The sequence below is a fragment of the Simochromis diagramma genome, unplaced genomic scaffold (genome assembly GCF_900408965.1).
Source record: "Simochromis diagramma unplaced genomic scaffold, fSimDia1.1 OVJJ01000433.1, whole genome shotgun sequence".
Taxonomy (NCBI): domain Eukaryota; kingdom Metazoa; phylum Chordata; class Actinopteri; order Cichliformes; family Cichlidae; genus Simochromis; species Simochromis diagramma.
In genome coordinates, this window is record NW_024387031.1 from 6,199,003 (window position 1) to 6,218,272 (window position 19,270).

Here is a 19,270-nt window from a genome sequence, read left to right on the forward strand (position 1 = left end):
AGCGCGTCCACATAAGGCTCGGCATGTCGTGCATCTGTCACACACACACACACACACACTGAAGGAGGCGAGGAATCATCAGCAGTTGCGATCGGTGGGCCATGAGGCCAAACGCCGCCCTGACCTGCATCAATCATGCGGCCGGGGGAGATGGGAAATTGCAGCACATGTTACTGCGGGACGGATGAGCGGCGCCTATTTGAAATGATGAGAGTAATACAGGAGGAAACCACGCAGCACTGAAGTCTGCCGGCTCATCGGGGACACGAGAGCGCCTGCGACGAGGCCGTGAACGCCAAAACAAAAACGGTAAAGGTGAGCATAGACCCTAAAGTGCGGATTTCATCTCCGGCTGGTAAATATATACAAACCAGCGGCGTGGAAAAGCAGATTCAGGGCGAGGAGCAGCAAATGAAAGATAAATGTAAACAGTAGTGTGGAGGAGGATGTAAACAGAGGCGGGCTCTCCTCTGAAGCACGGCGCCCTGCTGGATTGTGGGAGCCGAAGCGAGCGGGGTAATGAGCCTGCTGAGATGTTCCAGTAATCCGCCGTCCTCCCTCCCAGAGCTCTGATCCTCTGATCTGTGATCAGCCGCCATCTGCAGCCAGAAGCGGCGAACGATCCCAGAGCGAGGAGAGGAAGAGGAAGCTTCCCCTTCAGCTCGCTGTCAGGGCGAAGCCGGACAGGTGAGAAGCACCAGGTGGTCAGTTTGACAGCAGGAGAAGCATCGAGACAAGAATCCAGATCTGCGGCTCCAGCTTTAAAACAAGCGCGTTTGATTCATTCGCTCTTCAGTGTGGCTGCACCCTTTCACAATAAAAGCTGTGTAATTAGGGATGCAGTGATTGAAAGTTTTCAGACTCATTTCCAGAATTTTAAGTCTGACCTTTAAGTTTTTGCCCAGTTTTTGTTTTTTCTGGGACTGTGTGTGTCACAGTATAGTTTTTAGCCGTCTCATGAAGCACTAGTGGTCACTTTAAAAAGCCTGAGCCCTCAGACCCTTGGAGGTCCAGCATGGATACATTTTACATCCTCACTTTCATCCTGCAGCATTTCGCTCTGTTTTAAAGCCTTCTTTCTCATCCTGTTACTTTTTATCACCTTCTGTAAATTTTATGTGTCTCCTGCTTTTATTTGACTCTTTTTTTTTTTAAAGCTTCTGTCTTGATTGTTCAGACATTATTAATCGAGCAGTAGTTGCTGGGTGTTTGAGCAGGAAGTGAACGTCTCTCCTGTAAGTGCGTAAAATATCCTCCTCCTCTCCGACGCTCCAGATATGCCGTGAAGAAATTAGTTTCAAATGTGATCCGCCTCCCCCTTCTTCTCTTCTCTTCCTCTCCTCAGTCACTTAGCGGTCTAATAACGGAGCGTGCCGCTCAGCAGGACGCTGGCCGACCGTTTGATCACCTTCACAGCGAAGGCAGAGAAAAGGATCCAAAGAGAGAGCGAGAGAGAGGGAGAGAGATAAATACTTGATGAAATATATAAAAAATCCCCTCCTCTTGCTCGCCTCTGTCTCTCCCGCCCTCCTCTCACCTCTGAATTATCTTCCTCTGCTCCTTTTCTGATTTATAAAAAGCATCAGACAGCAGGAGAAAGCGACGGCCGTGGCCTCCTCGCGCTGAACAAAGAGGAGCAGAGAAAAATCAATACAAATTACGATGGAGAAAGTGGCACTGATGCCTGGAATTGCAGCATATGTTTACACTAAATCAGGCAATCTGTCTTCATATGGGCGGTGTAATGCGTGGGGTGGGGGGAGGGGGGGGTCAGGGTTCGCATTGCCAGCCGCCGTTCTCCAATTACACTGGCTCCTTTGGAAGGAGGCGGTCTTTATCGATTGGCTGGGAGGAGCACGGGGCCCTGCAGGCAGCCAATGGGGTGCTGGGGTCAAAGTGCAGCGAGATTTTAATAAGGCAAAGTAATGGGCTTAATGCCTGTAGGGGGGTCGATCCCCATCAGAGGTTCATTAAAACTTCTTTGTTTCATTCTCCGTCTGTGGTCGTCTCCACCTCCAGTAACGATCGCGACCTCAGAGCGCCGTCACATCTCTGGAGAGAGGCGTCTGAATCCAGATGTTTTATCAAACCAACTCGACTTATTGAGACACTCAATGTACTCATCAGAGCCCAGAGTGGTGTGGACTCATCAGAGCCCAGAGCGGTGTGGACTCATCAGAGCCCAGAGCGGTGTGGACTCATCAGAGCCCAGAGTGGTGTGGACTCGTCAGAGCCCAGAGCGGTGTGGACTCTACAAACCAGAGCAGCTCCTTTAGACCTTTCAGAATAAAACTTCTCATCAGTTTTTAAACTTCAGAAATAAACCACATCTGTCAGTGGCTGAATGTTGGTGTCCAAGAGTTTAAGTGTGAACCAAGCGTCAACCAAAGTGCAGTTCCTCTGACGTCCACCGGAGGCTCCAGGACTCAGTCCTCATAGACTCCCATGTAAACACGTTTACGACCAGAAGAATTTCTAATTTCCCCATTTACAACATTTTACCTGTTTAAATTATATTCAGGCTCAAAGTTTGTATTGTTAGGGGCGTGGCCTCTTTGACTTACAGTTGTATGGTTACAGTTCAGTTAGCTAGGCTTCCCCTCGACTAACTGAACTGGACCTCTGGGCTGTGTTTGTGCTGTTGGAGCCTTTTGGATCATTTTTAATGACCTCATCTGACCAATAAAAGGGCTGCTGTGAGGTCACTGTACTAACAGACCGTCTAAGAAATCTGAGGTCCGGTTTTGCTGAATTCTAGGATTTTATTTGGCTGTCGCTGAGCACTAATTGTCAGGTATTTGTGTCTGTGGATGCAGCTTGTTAGCATTAGTGTCACTACTTACACTGAAGAAACAACATGGTGGAAGGAAAGCTGCTGATGTTGGATGATATCACAGTGATAACGTCCACACGTTTGGCGATGAGCCCATGTGCAGGAGGTTGACAGATAAAACTAGGCTTCTCAACCATGTACTTGTTCCTAAAACAATATTTTGTTTTCCAAACTTCAATATTTTGTATTTTATTTTTGTCATTGAGTGCTTGTGAAAAATGCCACATTAAAGTCATCCCAACACATAACAAGACGAATAAAGCAACTTTAATTCTGCTTTGAAGGCAAAACTAAAGTGAAAAAAACAGAAAATCTTCAAACCAGCAACTCACAGACAGAAAATGTGTCCAAACTAAGGAAAGAGAGGACCAGGACAGAGATATGAGGCCCGTGTTCCCAGATTCTTTCCAAGACTTTTAGCACAGATCGGGGACTTGGATCTCAGAGATCTCGAAGAACTTTTGGCGCTGAGGAAGTTTCCGGGTTTTTTGATGTTTATCTGCAGACACGTCGCCTTCGATTGAACCACATCAGCATCATTTCTCAACATCTCGGATCAGCTCGGAGGTCAGAGAGGAGAACACTTCCTCTTCTGATGGAGGTGGCGAGTTAACCATCACAGACCCCCCCCCCCCCTCCCTCCGAGTGTAAATGGGTTTTTTATTCTATTGCAGCAGTTCCCATAGTGCCTCTCACTTGTTTTATAAGTTGGGATGTATGTACGCAGCGTCAGGAGGCAATCCAGTTTGGGATTCACCGCTGATTGCTGCTCGTGTCGTCCCGGTGCATTATCTCCATTCATCCTCTGCTGCTCCGCATCCCCCCAAAAAGTCTCTTTGGGATCCTGCAATGAATCGCTCTTTCATTCGCGGCGGGCCGAGGTAATAGATTCAGGCCGCGCTGCTCTCTGCTTCCTCTCAGGGAGGCGGGGAGGCGAGGAATCCAACATGGCAGCCCCTGCGGCGAGGGCCACGTCCCTCAGCACTCTGTCACCCTTCAGATATCATCCCCACCCCAGTTGCAGCCTGAAAGCCCTTTTTCTCCTCCGCCGCCGCTTGAAACGGGCTCCGACAAATTTGATTTAGCAGCTCGCGGTCGCCCATTCCCAGGAAAAGAAAACAAATATTGTTATAATGGTAATAACATCTATTTGGAGCGCTGGCGACAAACGGCGGCGGGGCCCTTTGAAGGAGACCCCTCTGTGCCGCCGTATAGCTGCCTTATTCTTATTCATGAAAGCCACGGTTATGCATATTAGCGCAAACTAGCTATTCTACTCAGCGGCATTTGGAGTGTCAATCATCCTTACAGAATACAAGAGCCAACGGTGACAAAAGCGGAGTGGGCAAGATCGGCTGACAAATTGTCCCCAAAGTCAAATTTGACAGCCTTTTATGATTAATGGGCTTGATTATGGAGAAGTATCTCCCCGAACTCATTTCCGGGTGTTTCTCCAGCTCTGCTCAGTGCATATGGAGAGAGGAGGAGGAGGAGGAGGAGGAGGAAGGCAGATTGTTTGTGGAGGTGAATGAGTGGAGGAGAAAAGAAAAGAGAGAGAGGGCTTGGTGGAGGGGAGGCTGGATTGAATTAGCCGTGGAGGAGAGGTGGAGTGTGAGGTCTCGCACTTGATAAACAGCAGCCGAGATAAGAGAGAGCGAGATCAGCTGACGGCGCTCGCTCGCCCTCTCCGTTAGCGCTCACCGCTAACACGAACCAACAGGAGATCAGAGGAGAGGGAGGTGAAACGATCCCTGCTGAGTTTAAACTTCAGGAAATGACAGGAAGTCAAGAAAAACCTGGCTTTTGCACGCGTGTGCAAAAAACGAGCACATTTCGACAATGTTGCATTAAAAGTACATCTCACGAGTTGGGGACGTGTTTTTATTTTCTTCGATTTCAGCACAATCGCAGAAGAAGGAAAGGCTGAAATATGTTGTTAAAAAAAGAGACGCAAATAATGCAAAGAGACAGCAGGAAGATTCAAAACTACAACAAAAAGGCACAAGACCATCCTGACCAGAGCAAAAGACTCAAAAAAGATGTAAAAGTACAGTAAGAGGTGCGACAGCTAGAAAAATAGGGAAAACTACCAGGACACATAAAAAACTCCTGAATGATGCAAAGACACAGTTGGAAGATCTGAAAGTCCCACAAAAAAAATAAAACTACAACACGTAAAACAAACCTAGGACAATGCAGTGACACAGATACGTTAAAATGTGTCAAATACAACAATGAGAGGTAAAACTACCATGCAAAGAGACAAAAATACAGAAAAAGAAGAAAAAGGACTACAGGAACTACGGCAAAAGATAAACCTTTGAAAAAGAGACAAATGGAAGTACCAAAAAAGTGTAAAATGACCACACAAAGATGATGATGAAGATGAAAGCTGCAGAACTGCAACAATCAGCTGAGTTCCTGTCAGATGCATCTGGGGGTTAAATAAACCCTCTCTTCTGTTTCTGTTTGTCCCGCAGCCTTGAACGAGCCCACCATCGACTACGGCTTCCAGAGGCTACAGAAGGTCATCCCTCGCCACCCCGGAGACCCTGAGAGGTTACCTAAGGTCAGTAAAGACAACTCATTAACTTGCTGCTGTGGGTCAAAGGTCAGATTTAAGGCCAGGAGGTTGGCTTAAGTCTGGCAGGTATGACCCATAATGCACCTGTCATTCAAGGCTGCTGCTAATTGGGCGCTTTAATCGGGTTTAGGGCCACATTAAGGGCTGATTTCAAACTGAAGTGGCTTTTTGTTCCTCCATGGACGCCGTAGACCACCTGCGCTGTGAGCTGAAGGCTTCTAATGCAGCACAGGGCCGAACTCGAGTCGCCTGATTGGATTTGTTGGTTCTGCTCGGTACGCTCTTGGCACGGTGCGGCGCTCCTCGCTGCCAGCGGGGCAGATTGTTCCCGAGCCTTCAAACAGGAAACAGCTGTTTATGGGAGCAAATCCTGCTGCTGCTGCTCTCGCTGCGTTTTGTTTCCCCTCAACTGGCGAGGAGGAGGGCGCGGATGGTCGTCAAGCGTGATCGGTTTGGCGATGTTTGGCTTCTCAGAAGCCCAGGGAGAGAAAAAACACATCAGAATTATGTAAATTAACTCTGGGACCTAAAAGTGGAGGAGGTGTAAAACATTTCATGAATTACAAAGTTTAACTAAACTTCATTTTTTAAAATGTCTCGTATAATCAAAGCTCCGTGCTCGATGCCTTTAACTAAAAAAGAAACATTTGATTTGATTAGCTTCCTTTGTGATTTGTGATGGACGTCAACATAGACGTCAAAACTCTTCATTAATTTTCAGTTTTCCTTTAAGCGTACAAATTCTGGTTTTATTTTGTGCAACAAACTGGTCCACATGTGCCTCATTACTACAGGAAATACAAGCATCAGATACAATCAGATTGTGTCTTTATTAAAGAGAATGAACACAAAACTTTTGTTCCATTAAAACTTTAAAGCAGCTTTGTCCAGTTTCAGGAAGATCAAAAGGTCTTCTGAACATTTTCAGTTTAGTTTATCTGACGTGGACATAAACGAGTCTTATTCTGCTGGAAACGCTGCAGTCGCATGTTTAAAGTGTTGGATCTGTATGGTGTCACTGAGGGCGGGGATATCCTGTTTATCTGATCATCTCAGGCACACAAACCTTCTGTTTATGTGGGACAGCCAATCAGAACACATGAGGGGTTGTATCACATAAAGATGGATTATTTTGAGGTCTGAATCATGCAAAGCTGCTCTGGTAGAGTCCAAGAAAGCTGGAGATGAGCAGAACTGACCACTGTGTGATGTTTGTCTAGTGTTAACTAGCCCGGCTACACCAACTGTCCAAACATCACTGCTGTTTAGTTTTTTTTAGAGATGTACGTTTCAGTTTTTAGAAATATACAATGGAAGCTCGCTATCTAACTTCCAGCAGCCTCCTAACTCGATTACAGCCTACATCTTATGTGAGAACGAGCACAGTGATCATTCCACTTTAGCTGGAAGAATTTGGACTGTTTTTAACTCTCAGCCTGTGTTTGTTTGTTTGTTGTTTGAAGAAGAGTTTGGACCTGAAAATGGCAGCAGAATGGAAAAACTAAACCAATTTTTACGCCTTTATTTAAAGTTTATGGTGGTAAATTTGTATCTCTACGTGGAAGTGGAAACACAGTCTGTTAAACACTGCGGGCTTTTTGGAGACAGGCGGTGAGGAAGAGGGATTTAAAAGTGCAGAAATGCTCCTTTAAGACAAAGTCGAGGATATTGAAATCAGGGAGCTGGTGTCACCCACAGAACGACATTTGTATGCTCACACAGAGGCACGGCGTGCAGCCATCAGGCGTCCTGGTTAGTATGAAGAGATTATTCTGGCTGCAGCGGCTGCGAGGAGCTAACTGAGGCAGATTCTCTGAGGCAGCGAGCAGCGGCGGCTGGCGGCGAGCGTCAGATGGGCTCTGACACTCGAAAACAGCTGCCAAATTGAAACCATTTATCAAAATCTGACATCGGAGATCCAGTCACCAAAAAAGCAGTTTATTTGTAAATTGATACTAATAGCGAGCACACATTGTCTGGCCCCTTTGATGGCCTGATTTGCAGCCAGAGTGGGACGTCAAACACCCTCCTCCCTCATCCTCTCCCTTTAAATATTTATTTATTCAAAAGAAAACTCAATAAAGCTGCAGGTTTCTCCCTCCTGGACGTTTTGGAGGGAGAGGAATCACGGGAAGAGGAAGAGCGGCGCTCCGCGAGGTGACAGGACGGCGTGCTGGCAGTGACCGAGCAGCGACGGGTTAACTCGAGTTGTCACTTCTCTTTTGTTTTCACCTGCAGCTGCCGCTCTGCAGAGGACAGCAGCAGCAGGTGTGGACAGAGATGTCTGGGCGGCTGGGTTTCGTTTTTGGACAGGCACGGCGCCGCTGAACAGATTGATTCGTTGTAGACGTCAGGTAGAGCATTATGGGAGCAGCAAGCAGGGTGAATATGGAAGCCAGAAGGAGCAACATCAGGCTGATTTCAGCTGAAAGATGGGGAAATGCCGTTCGGCCTAGCTTAGCAGGAAGCGCGATTAGGTGACGACCGTTCAGACACAATACTGAACAAAATGATCGTCTTAAGGTGGACCTCCTTTGCTCATTTCCCTTTCCAGTGCAATAATTTAGTCACACAATACAGAAATCAGCAGATAATAGGATTTTAACAAGAGTCGTGTTTAGAAGAGTACAGCTGGGCATGTATGTCGTGGTAACTTTGGGCTTTTAGGATTTTCTTGAACTGCTGCTAAAATACAAGAATCGGATCCATAAATCTGAATTTATTTTGGGTTTTCTCTGATCCACACAGGGTCAAAGGTTATATACAGGCTCAAATACAAACACCCCCACTAATGTTTGGTTAAACGTCCCTTAGCAAGTTGCACCTTGACCAGATGCTTTTGGTAGCCATCGGCAAACTTCTGGCATAATTCTGGCCACATATCTGACTGCTCTTCTTAGCAAAACTGGTCGAGTTCATTTAAACTGGTTGGGTTTCTGGCACAGATCCGGCTTTAGGGCAGGCTTGAGCCTCGGTGGTTCCTGGGTTGTTCCTGAACATCCTAAACAATTTCCTATCATCTGAGGGTGACAGTTTGGGTCTTCTTCCAGCAAAGTGCTGACACATACGTATAACTGTGCTCACGTACAGTTGTTTGAACTGATAGAATCCGCAGTTGTTTAGAAATGACTCAGACAGAACGTCCCAACTTGTGTATTACTAACCAAAACTAGCTTACTTATTTTTGCTGATGCATTAAAAGTCGTTTTGCAGTTGTTTATTAGCTGTAATTGTAATAAAATAAATGAGATTAAGTTATTTTATAATAATTTTTTAGTCATATTAGTCATAAAAGCTAAACTAAGTTGACAGTTTATCTCTTTTAAAAGCTCTCATTCTCTGAACTTCACGACACATTTCAAACAGTTAGTCTTTTAGCTCCAAAGCTATGTCAAAAAAACAACTGTTAGCTTCATGTGAGACGATATCTCGCTTCTATGTAGAAATGTAGAAGTAAGATTTTTAATTACTTCAGGTCATTATTGATTATTCTGCTTTTTCTTTATTGTGTAAATCATTGTTTGATCTTTAAAAATGGTACAAGGAAGAGAAAAATCTCCATCACAATATCTTGTTTTGTCCTGAGCTTCTAAACGCAATGCGCCCGCTAACGGACGGACGGACGCTGAGGTGTCCGCTTCCAGCCCAGCCAGGCTGGAAATGAAATTAGAGGGCTGAAAAGGATCCAGGAGAAACCCCAGAGGTCATCAGTGACCAGTTGTCTTTCCCAGTTTGTCAAACTACCCAAACTAACTCTGTGTGTGCTGTGGACAGACATGAAACCGCACTCACGTTAATTTTAATTGTCGTTTAATCAGGTTTCATATAATTTTATCTATAAAAGGGATCAGGTTATAAATGTTGGAGATTTGTTTAAAATACGGGACACCCTGTTGTTAAAAACAAACGCTACTGTTAACATGAGGTCCATGAAGATTTGTGAACCATGGGGTGGAGATTAAATGTGTTTAGCGTGTTGAGTGTGCACCTTTAGCTCTGATCATTGACCCTCATCCGGACTTGTGGGGGGGCGTCCGTCCGTTCAGGGATTATTAATTCCGGCCCACTTCATGAATGAGGAGATTTTCAGTATTCATTGAGAATAATGAGCAGAATTCAGTTCATGAGCTGAATTTCAATACGTTTCCTCTGAATGGAATTAACCCCACACCATGTCCCAGATCATTAGAATACCTCTACGCCTGATAATCGCTAATCTGAAGATCTGGCGTGATACTGCTCCCTTCCTCCTCCTCCTCCTCCTGCAGGTCCATCCATATTTTATAGAGATCAGTGGGGCGGCGGCTGTATCTGTAGCTCTGCTCAGGGTGATTTATCATTGTTAAGGCCGCTGTCTGATGGCTTCTCCTCCAGGGTCACGCTGATCCCTGTTCGCCTCGCACCTCCTCAGCCACGGAGCCGGCCCCCTGTAATTAAGCCCCTAGAAACCAAATGGAAAAAAGAGAGAAAGAGGTAGGAGGAAGAAAAAAGGGGAGGAATATGTCAAGAGATGGACAGAAGAAGGGCAAGGGCACCAAGGCCACGAGGGTGCAGTCTCCAAGAGGGTTTTTTTTTTTAACGGTTATTTGGGAGGGAAACGAAGTACAGTGAGAGTGATTCCTAGTCTTAGATAAATTTTGCTCATGTACCACTACAAGTTGAACTGCTTTAAAATATTTAACCGTGAATTTTATATCTTCATGACAGCGATATACAGTCATTTGTAATCCCCAGAAGCCCTCTTTGGGGATTAAGCTGCGCTCATTTAGTCACTTTTGCTGACATTTTAAACATTTTTTGTGAAGTTTTCAATTCTGAACTGAAGTTTTAACACAGTCATGAGTAGAATGTGCAAAATAACTAAAAGTTTTTTTAATGACCTGAAATCAGTGACCAAGCTGATAAACACACCAGCAAAGTGTTTAACAACAAAAGCAGGCGCAGTCTTAAGCTTTATTATATTACCATTAATCATTAGAGATGAGAAATGTCATTATTTGTCAGGAAAAAGGACTGTTAGTTAAATATTAAATATCAGTTTACTGTTTATTATTGACAAGTCTACTAGGGTACTTCTGCACTCACAGTTCAAAATATAAATCTTTATTTGTTTACGCTCGACCACAGAGCAGCCGTCAGTTCAAACTGAAACAAGCAGTTTCAGCTCCTCCCTCTTTGCACCAGCTTTATTTCAGATTGGCTGCTTCAGGTCTTAACATGAGGAATATTCTCACTAAATGACACAAAACATAGAAAAATTGTATAAATCTGAAAGTTTCCAGCAGTCTGCAGCCTGATCCTTTGGTTGAGAGGGATTACTGTCTATACACTGACGTCTTAATTAGAAATTTTAGTCAAGCTTAACATGAAAATCTACCTTTAGAAGAGGAAATGCTGACAGGAAACAAAGAAAAGCAAAATATTTGCCCTTTATTACTTAAATAGAGAATATGCCTGGATGCTGATGTGTTTCTCTACAGCACAATAGATCCACTTTAAGTAAAAGCATATATGTTTTAATATTTCACGTCTGATAAAATAAATTTTCTGTAGTGTTTACTTACTTTAATTTATTGAGAGACATCTCTAGCCAGCTGATCGTCTATACTGGGTTCTTTTAGAGGAAAGAAAAAATGGCCTCAAATCTTAATAAAACAAAGGAGTTGCTTCCTGTTGGCTGCTCTGTGATACAGTGCTGTAACATGTCCACATGAACACACACACACACACACACCTACACAGGAGCTATGGGGAGGTTTCACGTGAAGAGAAGCACGAGTCTCAGTGGGTTTAATCAACGCAGCACTGAGGAGGAGGAGGAGGACCCACCTCGTTCTGGACTCACTGATGATGGTGAAACCCTCCCAGACTGAGATAAACTGGTCTGAACTGGAAAGCGAAGGTGTATGTGTTCAGCTGAATCCGTCTGCCTCCCGTGGTGACGTTTGCATGTCGTTGTGGTTCTGTTTATTAAAATACAAGTAAGATTCAATGTGGCTGAAAGATGTTTGACGTTGAATTAGAATTTGCTTTAGTAAAATTGGTACATTTCAGAGGACACAGATTCGCGTTCAGTAATAGAGCTAAAGCACCTAAATAGTCTTATTGGTTCGCTGCTTTCTTCCTTTTTGTCAGAAGCAAAAGTGAGCAGCTATTTTAGGAATATATGGAGGGAGGTGGCCTCTTTGACATGGTGACGCAGGCGGCTGTAGCTGCTAGCTGTCTGCTAGGCTTCACATCAGCTAATTAAGTCCCTGAACTGGACCTGTGGACCGTGTTTGTGCTGGTGGAGTATTTCTAATAAGATTATCTGTCCAATAATATGGCTGCTGTGAGGTTACTGTACTAACAGACTAGCAGGTATCTTCATCTAAGTTATGTTTACATACAGTCCACAGATGCAAACAATAACAAAGCTAGTTACTGTTAGCTGATAGCTTAGGACTCCCCTTTCGTCTAAATCTTGCGGCTCCAAAAACCAAACATAGCAGCAAAAAAGTTAATGTTTAAAAAAACAGTGGTTTACGTGACAGTGTCTGTATCAACTAACACTTTGGTTATGAGTTGCTGATAATCTTCCACAGAGGGACAATCCAAAGTGCAGGAATGTGTTTTCATTTCCTCACAGGAAGTCTTCACACCATTATTCTCTACACATTTTAATTGCTGTCTCTTCATGAGCTTCAAGTTCATTTATCAAATCAGATGAACACGAGCAGCCTGTTTTTGAACTGTCGCACACAAACGTTTAATTTCAGGCACTGCTAAAAGGCAAAGAGCCATTCCACTGATTTTACCCCCACCATAAATAAATACATTTTATGTAGTTACGATGTCGACCACTGTTTTTCTTTTAGATTTTTTTGTGTTTATGCTTTCTAGAAGCATTCTTTTGTTCTGCAATTCAGTTTTTATAAATATATTTTTAAAATAATTTTCATCAACTTATTTTCACATTTTTTTCTCCAATATTTTTATGATGTTTTTGTATTTTTTCCCCTTTTTATTTGTAACTTCCACTCAGAGTTGCAGTTATTGAAGTATTGTAAATCAAATGTAGTGAAGTTTGGTGAAACGGCGACTGAGCAGCCAATCATTAACCAGCCAGATGTTCGAGCCCAATGATCCAATCAGCTGCCTTCGTCTCTCAGCTGTTTCATATGTCCACTTAGCCTCCCCCCCCCACTCCCCGCCATCCATCTCCTTTCAGCTGAAGGGAAACACCCAGAGACCCTCTTCATCCTCGTCTTCATCTCCCATCCCTCCTCTCTCCTCCATCTTCTCCCACATTCCCCACACTCCTCCTCCTCCTGCTGGAGGTGTGGGTCAGTGATAAGAGATGATGATGATGATAACTGGGAGCCAGTGCATTACCGCATCGATCGGGGCCTTTCAGCGCCGTTAAAGCGCCCGGCGCTCTGATTGCCGGCACTCGCTCTGACAGGAATCCGATGGCGCTGTCTGTGTATGTGTGTGTGTGTGTGTAAAGGGTGTGGCCTGGCCGCTGTTAGTGTGTGTGTGTGTGATGGCGTGAATAAGGATGTATGGCGGTGTGGCGTGGAGTCAATTAGTTGCTCCGACAGGAAGAAACAGATCGAGCAGCAGGAGGGAGGAAATCTGATCCGAAGGAGGAAAACAAAAGAAAATAAACAAAAACAGGAAAAACCGTTTTCGTTCAGTCAGCAGGAAACACCAACTCTTCTTCTTCTGTTCATGTTTGTTCTGCTTCCTCTTCCTTCCTCTTTTTATACTCCCTGTTGTATTTTCCCTTCATCTTAATTTTTCTAAAACTCCTCCATTTTCTCTATTTTTATTTTGTTCTGCTTCCTTTGTTGTTACTTTTGTTCATTCTGTCCTTTCCTCTTCTTCTGTTTTTATTGTTCTCTTTGTTTCTCTCTGTTTTCTGTTTTCTCTCGTCCATCTTTTTCCTTTTGTGCCGTCTTGTTCTCTTATTTTTCTCCTCTTCTTCATCCTTTTTTCTTCTACTCCTTCCTTTACTCTGTTTTTCTCTGTTATGGTTTTTCTGTTTCTCCTCCTCTGTCTTCTCCTCCCTCGTTCTTCTTCTTGTGTTACTTCTTTTGTTTCTTCTGTTCTCCACTTCCTTTTTATGTTCTGTTTCTCCTCCTGTCTCTCCTTCCTGTTTTCATGTTGTTCTTTTCTTATTCTGAGTAGTAGTACTACTAGTACAGCGCCTAATTCACAAATCACAGAGAGCCCACCAACAAATGAACAAGTACACACACACACACACACACACACACACACACACACAACCACACTGAGCAGCAGCAGCGAGGCCTCGGAGGCGTCATTAACTTGAGAAGGCTGTTGTGTCTGTCAGAAGCTAATGAAAATAGAAGGAGGACACACACACCCAAACACACAAAAACACAGACATACACACAGAGCGGCTGAAGTCTTTTCTGTGTGTGTGAGGTTTTAGTGTCTGCCAACTGTATATTTAACGTGTGTATGTTTGAGTATGTACGGTTGTGTGTGTGTGAGAGAGAGAGACGGGCAGCTGCTGCTGCGTGGCGTCTCGCTGCCGCAGCCAACCGAAGGAGACATTAACTAACTTCTGTTTTCTAATGGAGATTAATGAAGCCAGAGGACCAACACACACACACACACACACACACACACACACACACACACACACACACACACACACACACACACACACACACACACACAGAAGCACGCGCATAGAAACAGAAACACACACAGAGAAATGCACACACATACATAAAAACACGCACACAGAAACACGCTGGCAGAGATGTGGTTTCACCTGTCAGGCTGATTATTTGGGGTTATAGTTTGAAAAAGAAAAAACAGGGGAGCTGGAAGGAAATAGGACAGGAGGGAAGGAAAGCAATGAAGGACTGAGGAAAGGAGAGAATTAAGGAGTGATGGAGAGAAGGAAAAAAGGAAGACGGGAAATAAGTAGCAAAGGATTCGTGCTTCCGATCTTCCTTCCTAGACAGTAATCTAGGCAGAAAGGTGGGAAGGAAGGAATATCAGTGAGTGGAGGATAAAGGAGGAAAGGGAGCAGAAAAATAACATGAGGAAATGAAGGAGATAAATAATAAAAGGAAAGATGGAAGGAGGGAAGGAAAGACACCATGAATGAAGACAGGAATATAGAAAAATGAAAAGAAGGGGGGAAAGGAAGGAATGTGGAAGACAGGTAGGAGGGAAGGAAGGGAGAATGGGGATGACACAAGAAAGAAAAACAAAAAGCAGTAGGAAGAAAGGAATGAAAAAGATGAAAGGCAAGAAGGTAGGAAGATGGGAAGGAAGGAGGATAGGAAAAAGGTAAATGAGATGGAAAAGGAATGCAGAGGAGGACACACAGAAGGAAAGACAGTAGGAAGGAACAAAAGTAGACTCGAGAAAAGGGAAGGAATACAGAGGACAGGAAAGAAGGAGGAATAGAAGCAAGGAAAGATGAAGAAGGAAGAGAGGGGGAGAAAAGAATGAAAGAAAGATCGGTAACCAAAGTTAAAAAAGAGAGACAGTAGGAAGGAACACACGAAGTCAGGAAAGAGGAAGATGGGACAAAGGCAGGAAATAAAGGAGGGAGGGAAGGAAGAAAGGAAACAGGGAGCAAAGAGAAGAACGAGCAGAGCTCATCAAACAGCTGATTCTGGTGTAAACAAACAGTGATGCGTTCACTTCGCCGTTCAAGCTTCAGGTCAAGGAAAAAAGCGTCCACGTGCTGGACCGTTGCCCCCGAGGTCATCGCCTGTCGTGGGAAACGGAGACCTTCGTGTGTCAAAGGCCGGTTCGCTGCCAACTCAGAGGAAGCGCTCTGATTGGCCAGGGAGGGAACACAAAGTGCGTCTCTGGAGACGTTTTTGTTTAGAAGCTGCGGCTCCAGCAGAAAGTTAAAATGCAATAAAAAAAAAAAATCAGTAGAATCCAAAGTAGAAATCCCCTTTAATCTCTGCGTTCTGCAGTGAAACTCGACAGAAATAAGAAGACGCAGATTTGAGCGGCAGGAGTGATTCGGGCTGACAGCCGCGAGACGAGGGAAACGTTTCTCCTCGGCGGCTTCGACAGCAGCAGAATCTCTAATGCTGAGTTCAAAGATGCGGTTCAGGGTCAGCCGCACATTCATAATCACAGGTGGAAGGAGCTCTCGCACTCCTTTACTTCATATTAGAGCTGCACCGCTGCTCTGTGGAGGGACAGTGTAACGCTGCTGAACAACAAATCGACAAATTTCAGCCTCAAGAAAAAATAACCAGAGGTCCAGGAAGTACACCGATCCGCTGACATGCCAGACGAACGCCAGGAAGCTTTATTCACTTTAGTTCAATGCATGAAATGTTTGTATTTGTTCTCATTGGCCAGTTTCAGGAAGCCTGCTGAGGGCATCAGACGCTGCCATTAAGCTGCGCTTTGACCTTTTAAAGCCTGAACCATGATGACTTGATGACAAATTAAAAAATAATTATTAACTATTCATTTGCATATATGAGTTTTTATTTGTATTATATTTGTGTATTTTTTTTTTTGCAATTTATTTATATTTGTTGTGGGGAAAAAAGTCTCACTGTTGATGTAGAAGTCTCAAAGAAAATCAAATATACTAGAAACAGTGAAGAAATGGAAAGGGCAAAAAAGGAAATAATAACTGATGAAAGGATAAAAGCAAGGAAGGAAAGACAGGAGGGAAAAGGAGACGACGGAACAAAAGTGAAGGAAACCTGTGACGTGCTGATGTCAGCGAACCTTTCAGAGAGGGGTGTAGGTTCAGGGTCGGGGGGCCGGGGGAGGCGCACGGGGCCATATCTCAAGTTGACGTCAGTTCCCGTCAGTTTCCTCGCTGCCTCGAACTTTCGGGAACAGCGTCTGCAGTGCGGTCGGAGCTCTGATGGCTGAACCTAGAAAGTGGCAGCCGTCACCTCCTCCTCCTCTTCCTTCATCACTTCACGTGAAAAACAAGCCTCCCTCTCTCCCTCTCCTGCTGTAATACCTCAGGGAGATCCAGCAGAGGCCTCCACCTCCCCACTGCTGCTCCTCTGGGACTCCACACCTCCTCCTCCTCCCTCTGTCAGCTGATCATCCTCAGGCTTTCCTGTGTCTCCATTCAGCGCTTTGTTTACATCACCTTTTTTCCTCCCTTGTTTCCTTATTTCACCGTTTACCTTTATATTTCCCTTCCTCACTTCCTTCCTTCCTGCATTCTTTCTTTCATTAATGGTTTTTCTTGTTTCCTCACCTTTCCTTGTTTCTTTCCATCCCTTCTCTGTTTCTTCCTCCCCCCTTGTTTCCTTTCCTGTTCCTTCTTGTTTCCTTCTGTTGATATCATTTATTTATCCCTGTCCATTTTAATGTTTTTACTTGCATTTTCTTCTGACTTTAATTTTCCCTAATGTTCCCTTCATTTTGTTTAATTTCCTTCCCCTTATCCCTTATTTCTTTCCTTGTTTCCTTTTGTAATTTTTTCTTCCTTTTTTCCATCCTGTATTCCTTTCTTTCTCCTGTCTCCTTTTCTCATTCCTTATTTTATTTCTCTTTTTTGGTTCTTTCCTTCCTTTCCTTTTTTTTTACCCATCACCCCCTCTTCTTGTGTTTGTATTCACTTGTTTATCAGTCACATTATTAAACCCAGACTCTCAGATTGGACGCTTCCTCTCCTGTGGGCTGATTGGAAAGTGTGTGTGTGTGTGTGTGTGTGTGTGTGTGTGTGTGTGTGTGTGTGTGTGAGAAAATGGCTTCCTGCTGATTCTTCTTCTGTCCTCCTTGTGTTGTGTTTTCTGTTAAACCTCCCTTTTTTGTCTTTTTTCAGGAGGTGCTGCTGAAGCGAGCGGCCGACCTGGTGGAAGCTCTGTACGGGATGCCACACAATAACCAGGTGAGGGAGCACCTTCACTTTGACCTTTGGCCTCTTCAAACTCAAACACATGAGGATCAGTGAAACATCCCATCACAAACCTCAGGATATATCTCAGAAATAAATGATGAGTAATGATAAGAAAAATGTAATAGTGAGGCTCTAACAGAGGACAGAAATCCCAGACTCCTGAATGAAAAACTGTGTTGGACTTCATACGTCTAACAGAATCCCTGCATTTACTACACTGACAGCTTCCCCTGGGCCATTCAGACAATTAACTAATGCTGTCCCCCCACACCTCACCCCTGCCCACCCACCTCACCAATCACCTCACTCTGAGTAACCCTCATCACTCACTCCAAGCACTTCGCAACTATTTTGTTCTCCAATGTGTGAGTTCTAATCTTTTTGTATATATATGTCCAGACAATCACCTTCTACTCAAGCGCAAACATCCATGTGGGGTTTTACTAAATTTTTCAGTGACTATTTACGTTGCTCACACTTCAATATGACATAAAAACAAGAGATTCAAAAAATGTCAAACTTCAACATCATCATACGTCCCGTGAACTCTAAATTTAGTTCACTGGTGGGAACTGCAGAACTGAGATTCACTGCTGTCCAACATTTTCATGCCAACAGTAACTCTTACAAAATAATGTCCCGTCCTCCCCTCTCCTCGCAGGAAATCATCCTGAAGCGAGCGGCCGACCTCACCGAGGCGCTCTACAGCGTCCCTCGCAGTCACAACCAGCTGCCGTCGCTCACTGGCTCAGCCGCTCACTCGGGGATGATGGGAGTGAACTCATTCAGCAGTCAGCTCGCCGTCAACATCTCCGAGGCCTCGCAGGCCGACCAAGGTGAGAGCACGCTGCTACCCATGATCCTCTAGGGAGGGGGTGGAGGCCTCATGGTTTACGCCGCATCACAAGTGTGCTCAGTAGACTGCATTAAAGACAAATGGAGGCCAAGTAGACTTTGTTGACCAGCAGGGTTGACTGTCCACTAGAATCCAGCAGAGACAGGGAGTTTAGTATAGTTAAGTAAAGTCCAACAAAAATTTTTAGGGTCCAACTTTATTGAGAGTCTGAGAGTTAAAAAGAGTCTTTAGAAGAGTCCAGTAGACTGGAGTGGTTTAGCGGACGTCAGGAAAGTTCACTGGACGTCATTGAATTTCTGTAGAGTCCTACAGGATACTTCACTAGAGTTCATGAAACAATGTATGACTTCCATGTAGGGTTCAAGTTCACACATCTCTTTCAGTTATAAAACCACACATTTTAGTTTGAGTGGATGCAAGCGTCCATAGATTACCAAAGGGCTCCACAAAGTTATTTTTATAGACTATTTTCAGCAGCACATGAATTCATGTTTATTGTTTTAGTACCTGCTATCAGACACAGTCAAAATAAACAAGAGCACGTTCACTGAAGTGTTTCTACAAGTTTTTGGACGTCAGTGGAAATCTGATATATCTCAGTTCTTGTTAGCAGATACGTTCGGTGGTGTTTCCACTGTAGCTCTGTGGGTTTGTTATCCTCAGTGTTTCCTTTCAGCAGTCAGTTCTGCTTCTGTCAGGAACGCTCAGGAAAACATGCAGCAAACAGCTTGTGAACGCGTCGACAGGAAGCAGATCGAGCTGCTTTTACTCCCCGGACACCCCCCCCTCCACTTCGACCACAAACCGTGGCCTGGTTTTCCCATCGGCCCCGCAGCGAACACCTTACAGGAATCTATGAGGTCATGGGAAACGAGGTAGCAGCCATGCTGAAAATTCATAACTGTGGTCCAGTCGGAAACATTACACCGAGGATCTAATGCCGTCCTCCCCGCTGTTATGAAGTATGAAATGGCTCTGTGTGCCCCTTGCAATTATCCACCGTGATTAAAACATTAATAAAAACAGCAGCTCTCGAGCCCAGACCTTATCAGGCGGACGAGGCAGGTAATTTACAGCTCCAATTCAGCTCGGCCTGCTCAGCATCATGTCATCGTCCTGCAG

At 44.5% G+C, this 19,270-nt stretch overlaps 1 protein-coding gene across 3 annotated transcripts in view; it reads left to right on the forward strand.

Moving 5' to 3' along the window:
- Positions 1-19,270, forward strand: part of LOC120740560 (transcription factor COE3-like) — a 142,759-nt gene that overhangs the window by 111,201 nt on the left and 12,288 nt on the right. For all 3 annotated transcript variants that reach the window (XM_040043009.1, XM_040043011.1, XM_040043010.1), the window contains exons 11-13: positions 5,314-5,402; positions 17,218-17,283; positions 17,954-18,128. In XM_040043009.1, the coding sequence (XP_039898943.1) occupies positions 5,314-5,402; positions 17,218-17,283; positions 17,954-18,128 (330 nt within the window). The remainder of the gene's footprint in view (positions 1-5,313; positions 5,403-17,217; positions 17,284-17,953; positions 18,129-19,270) is intronic.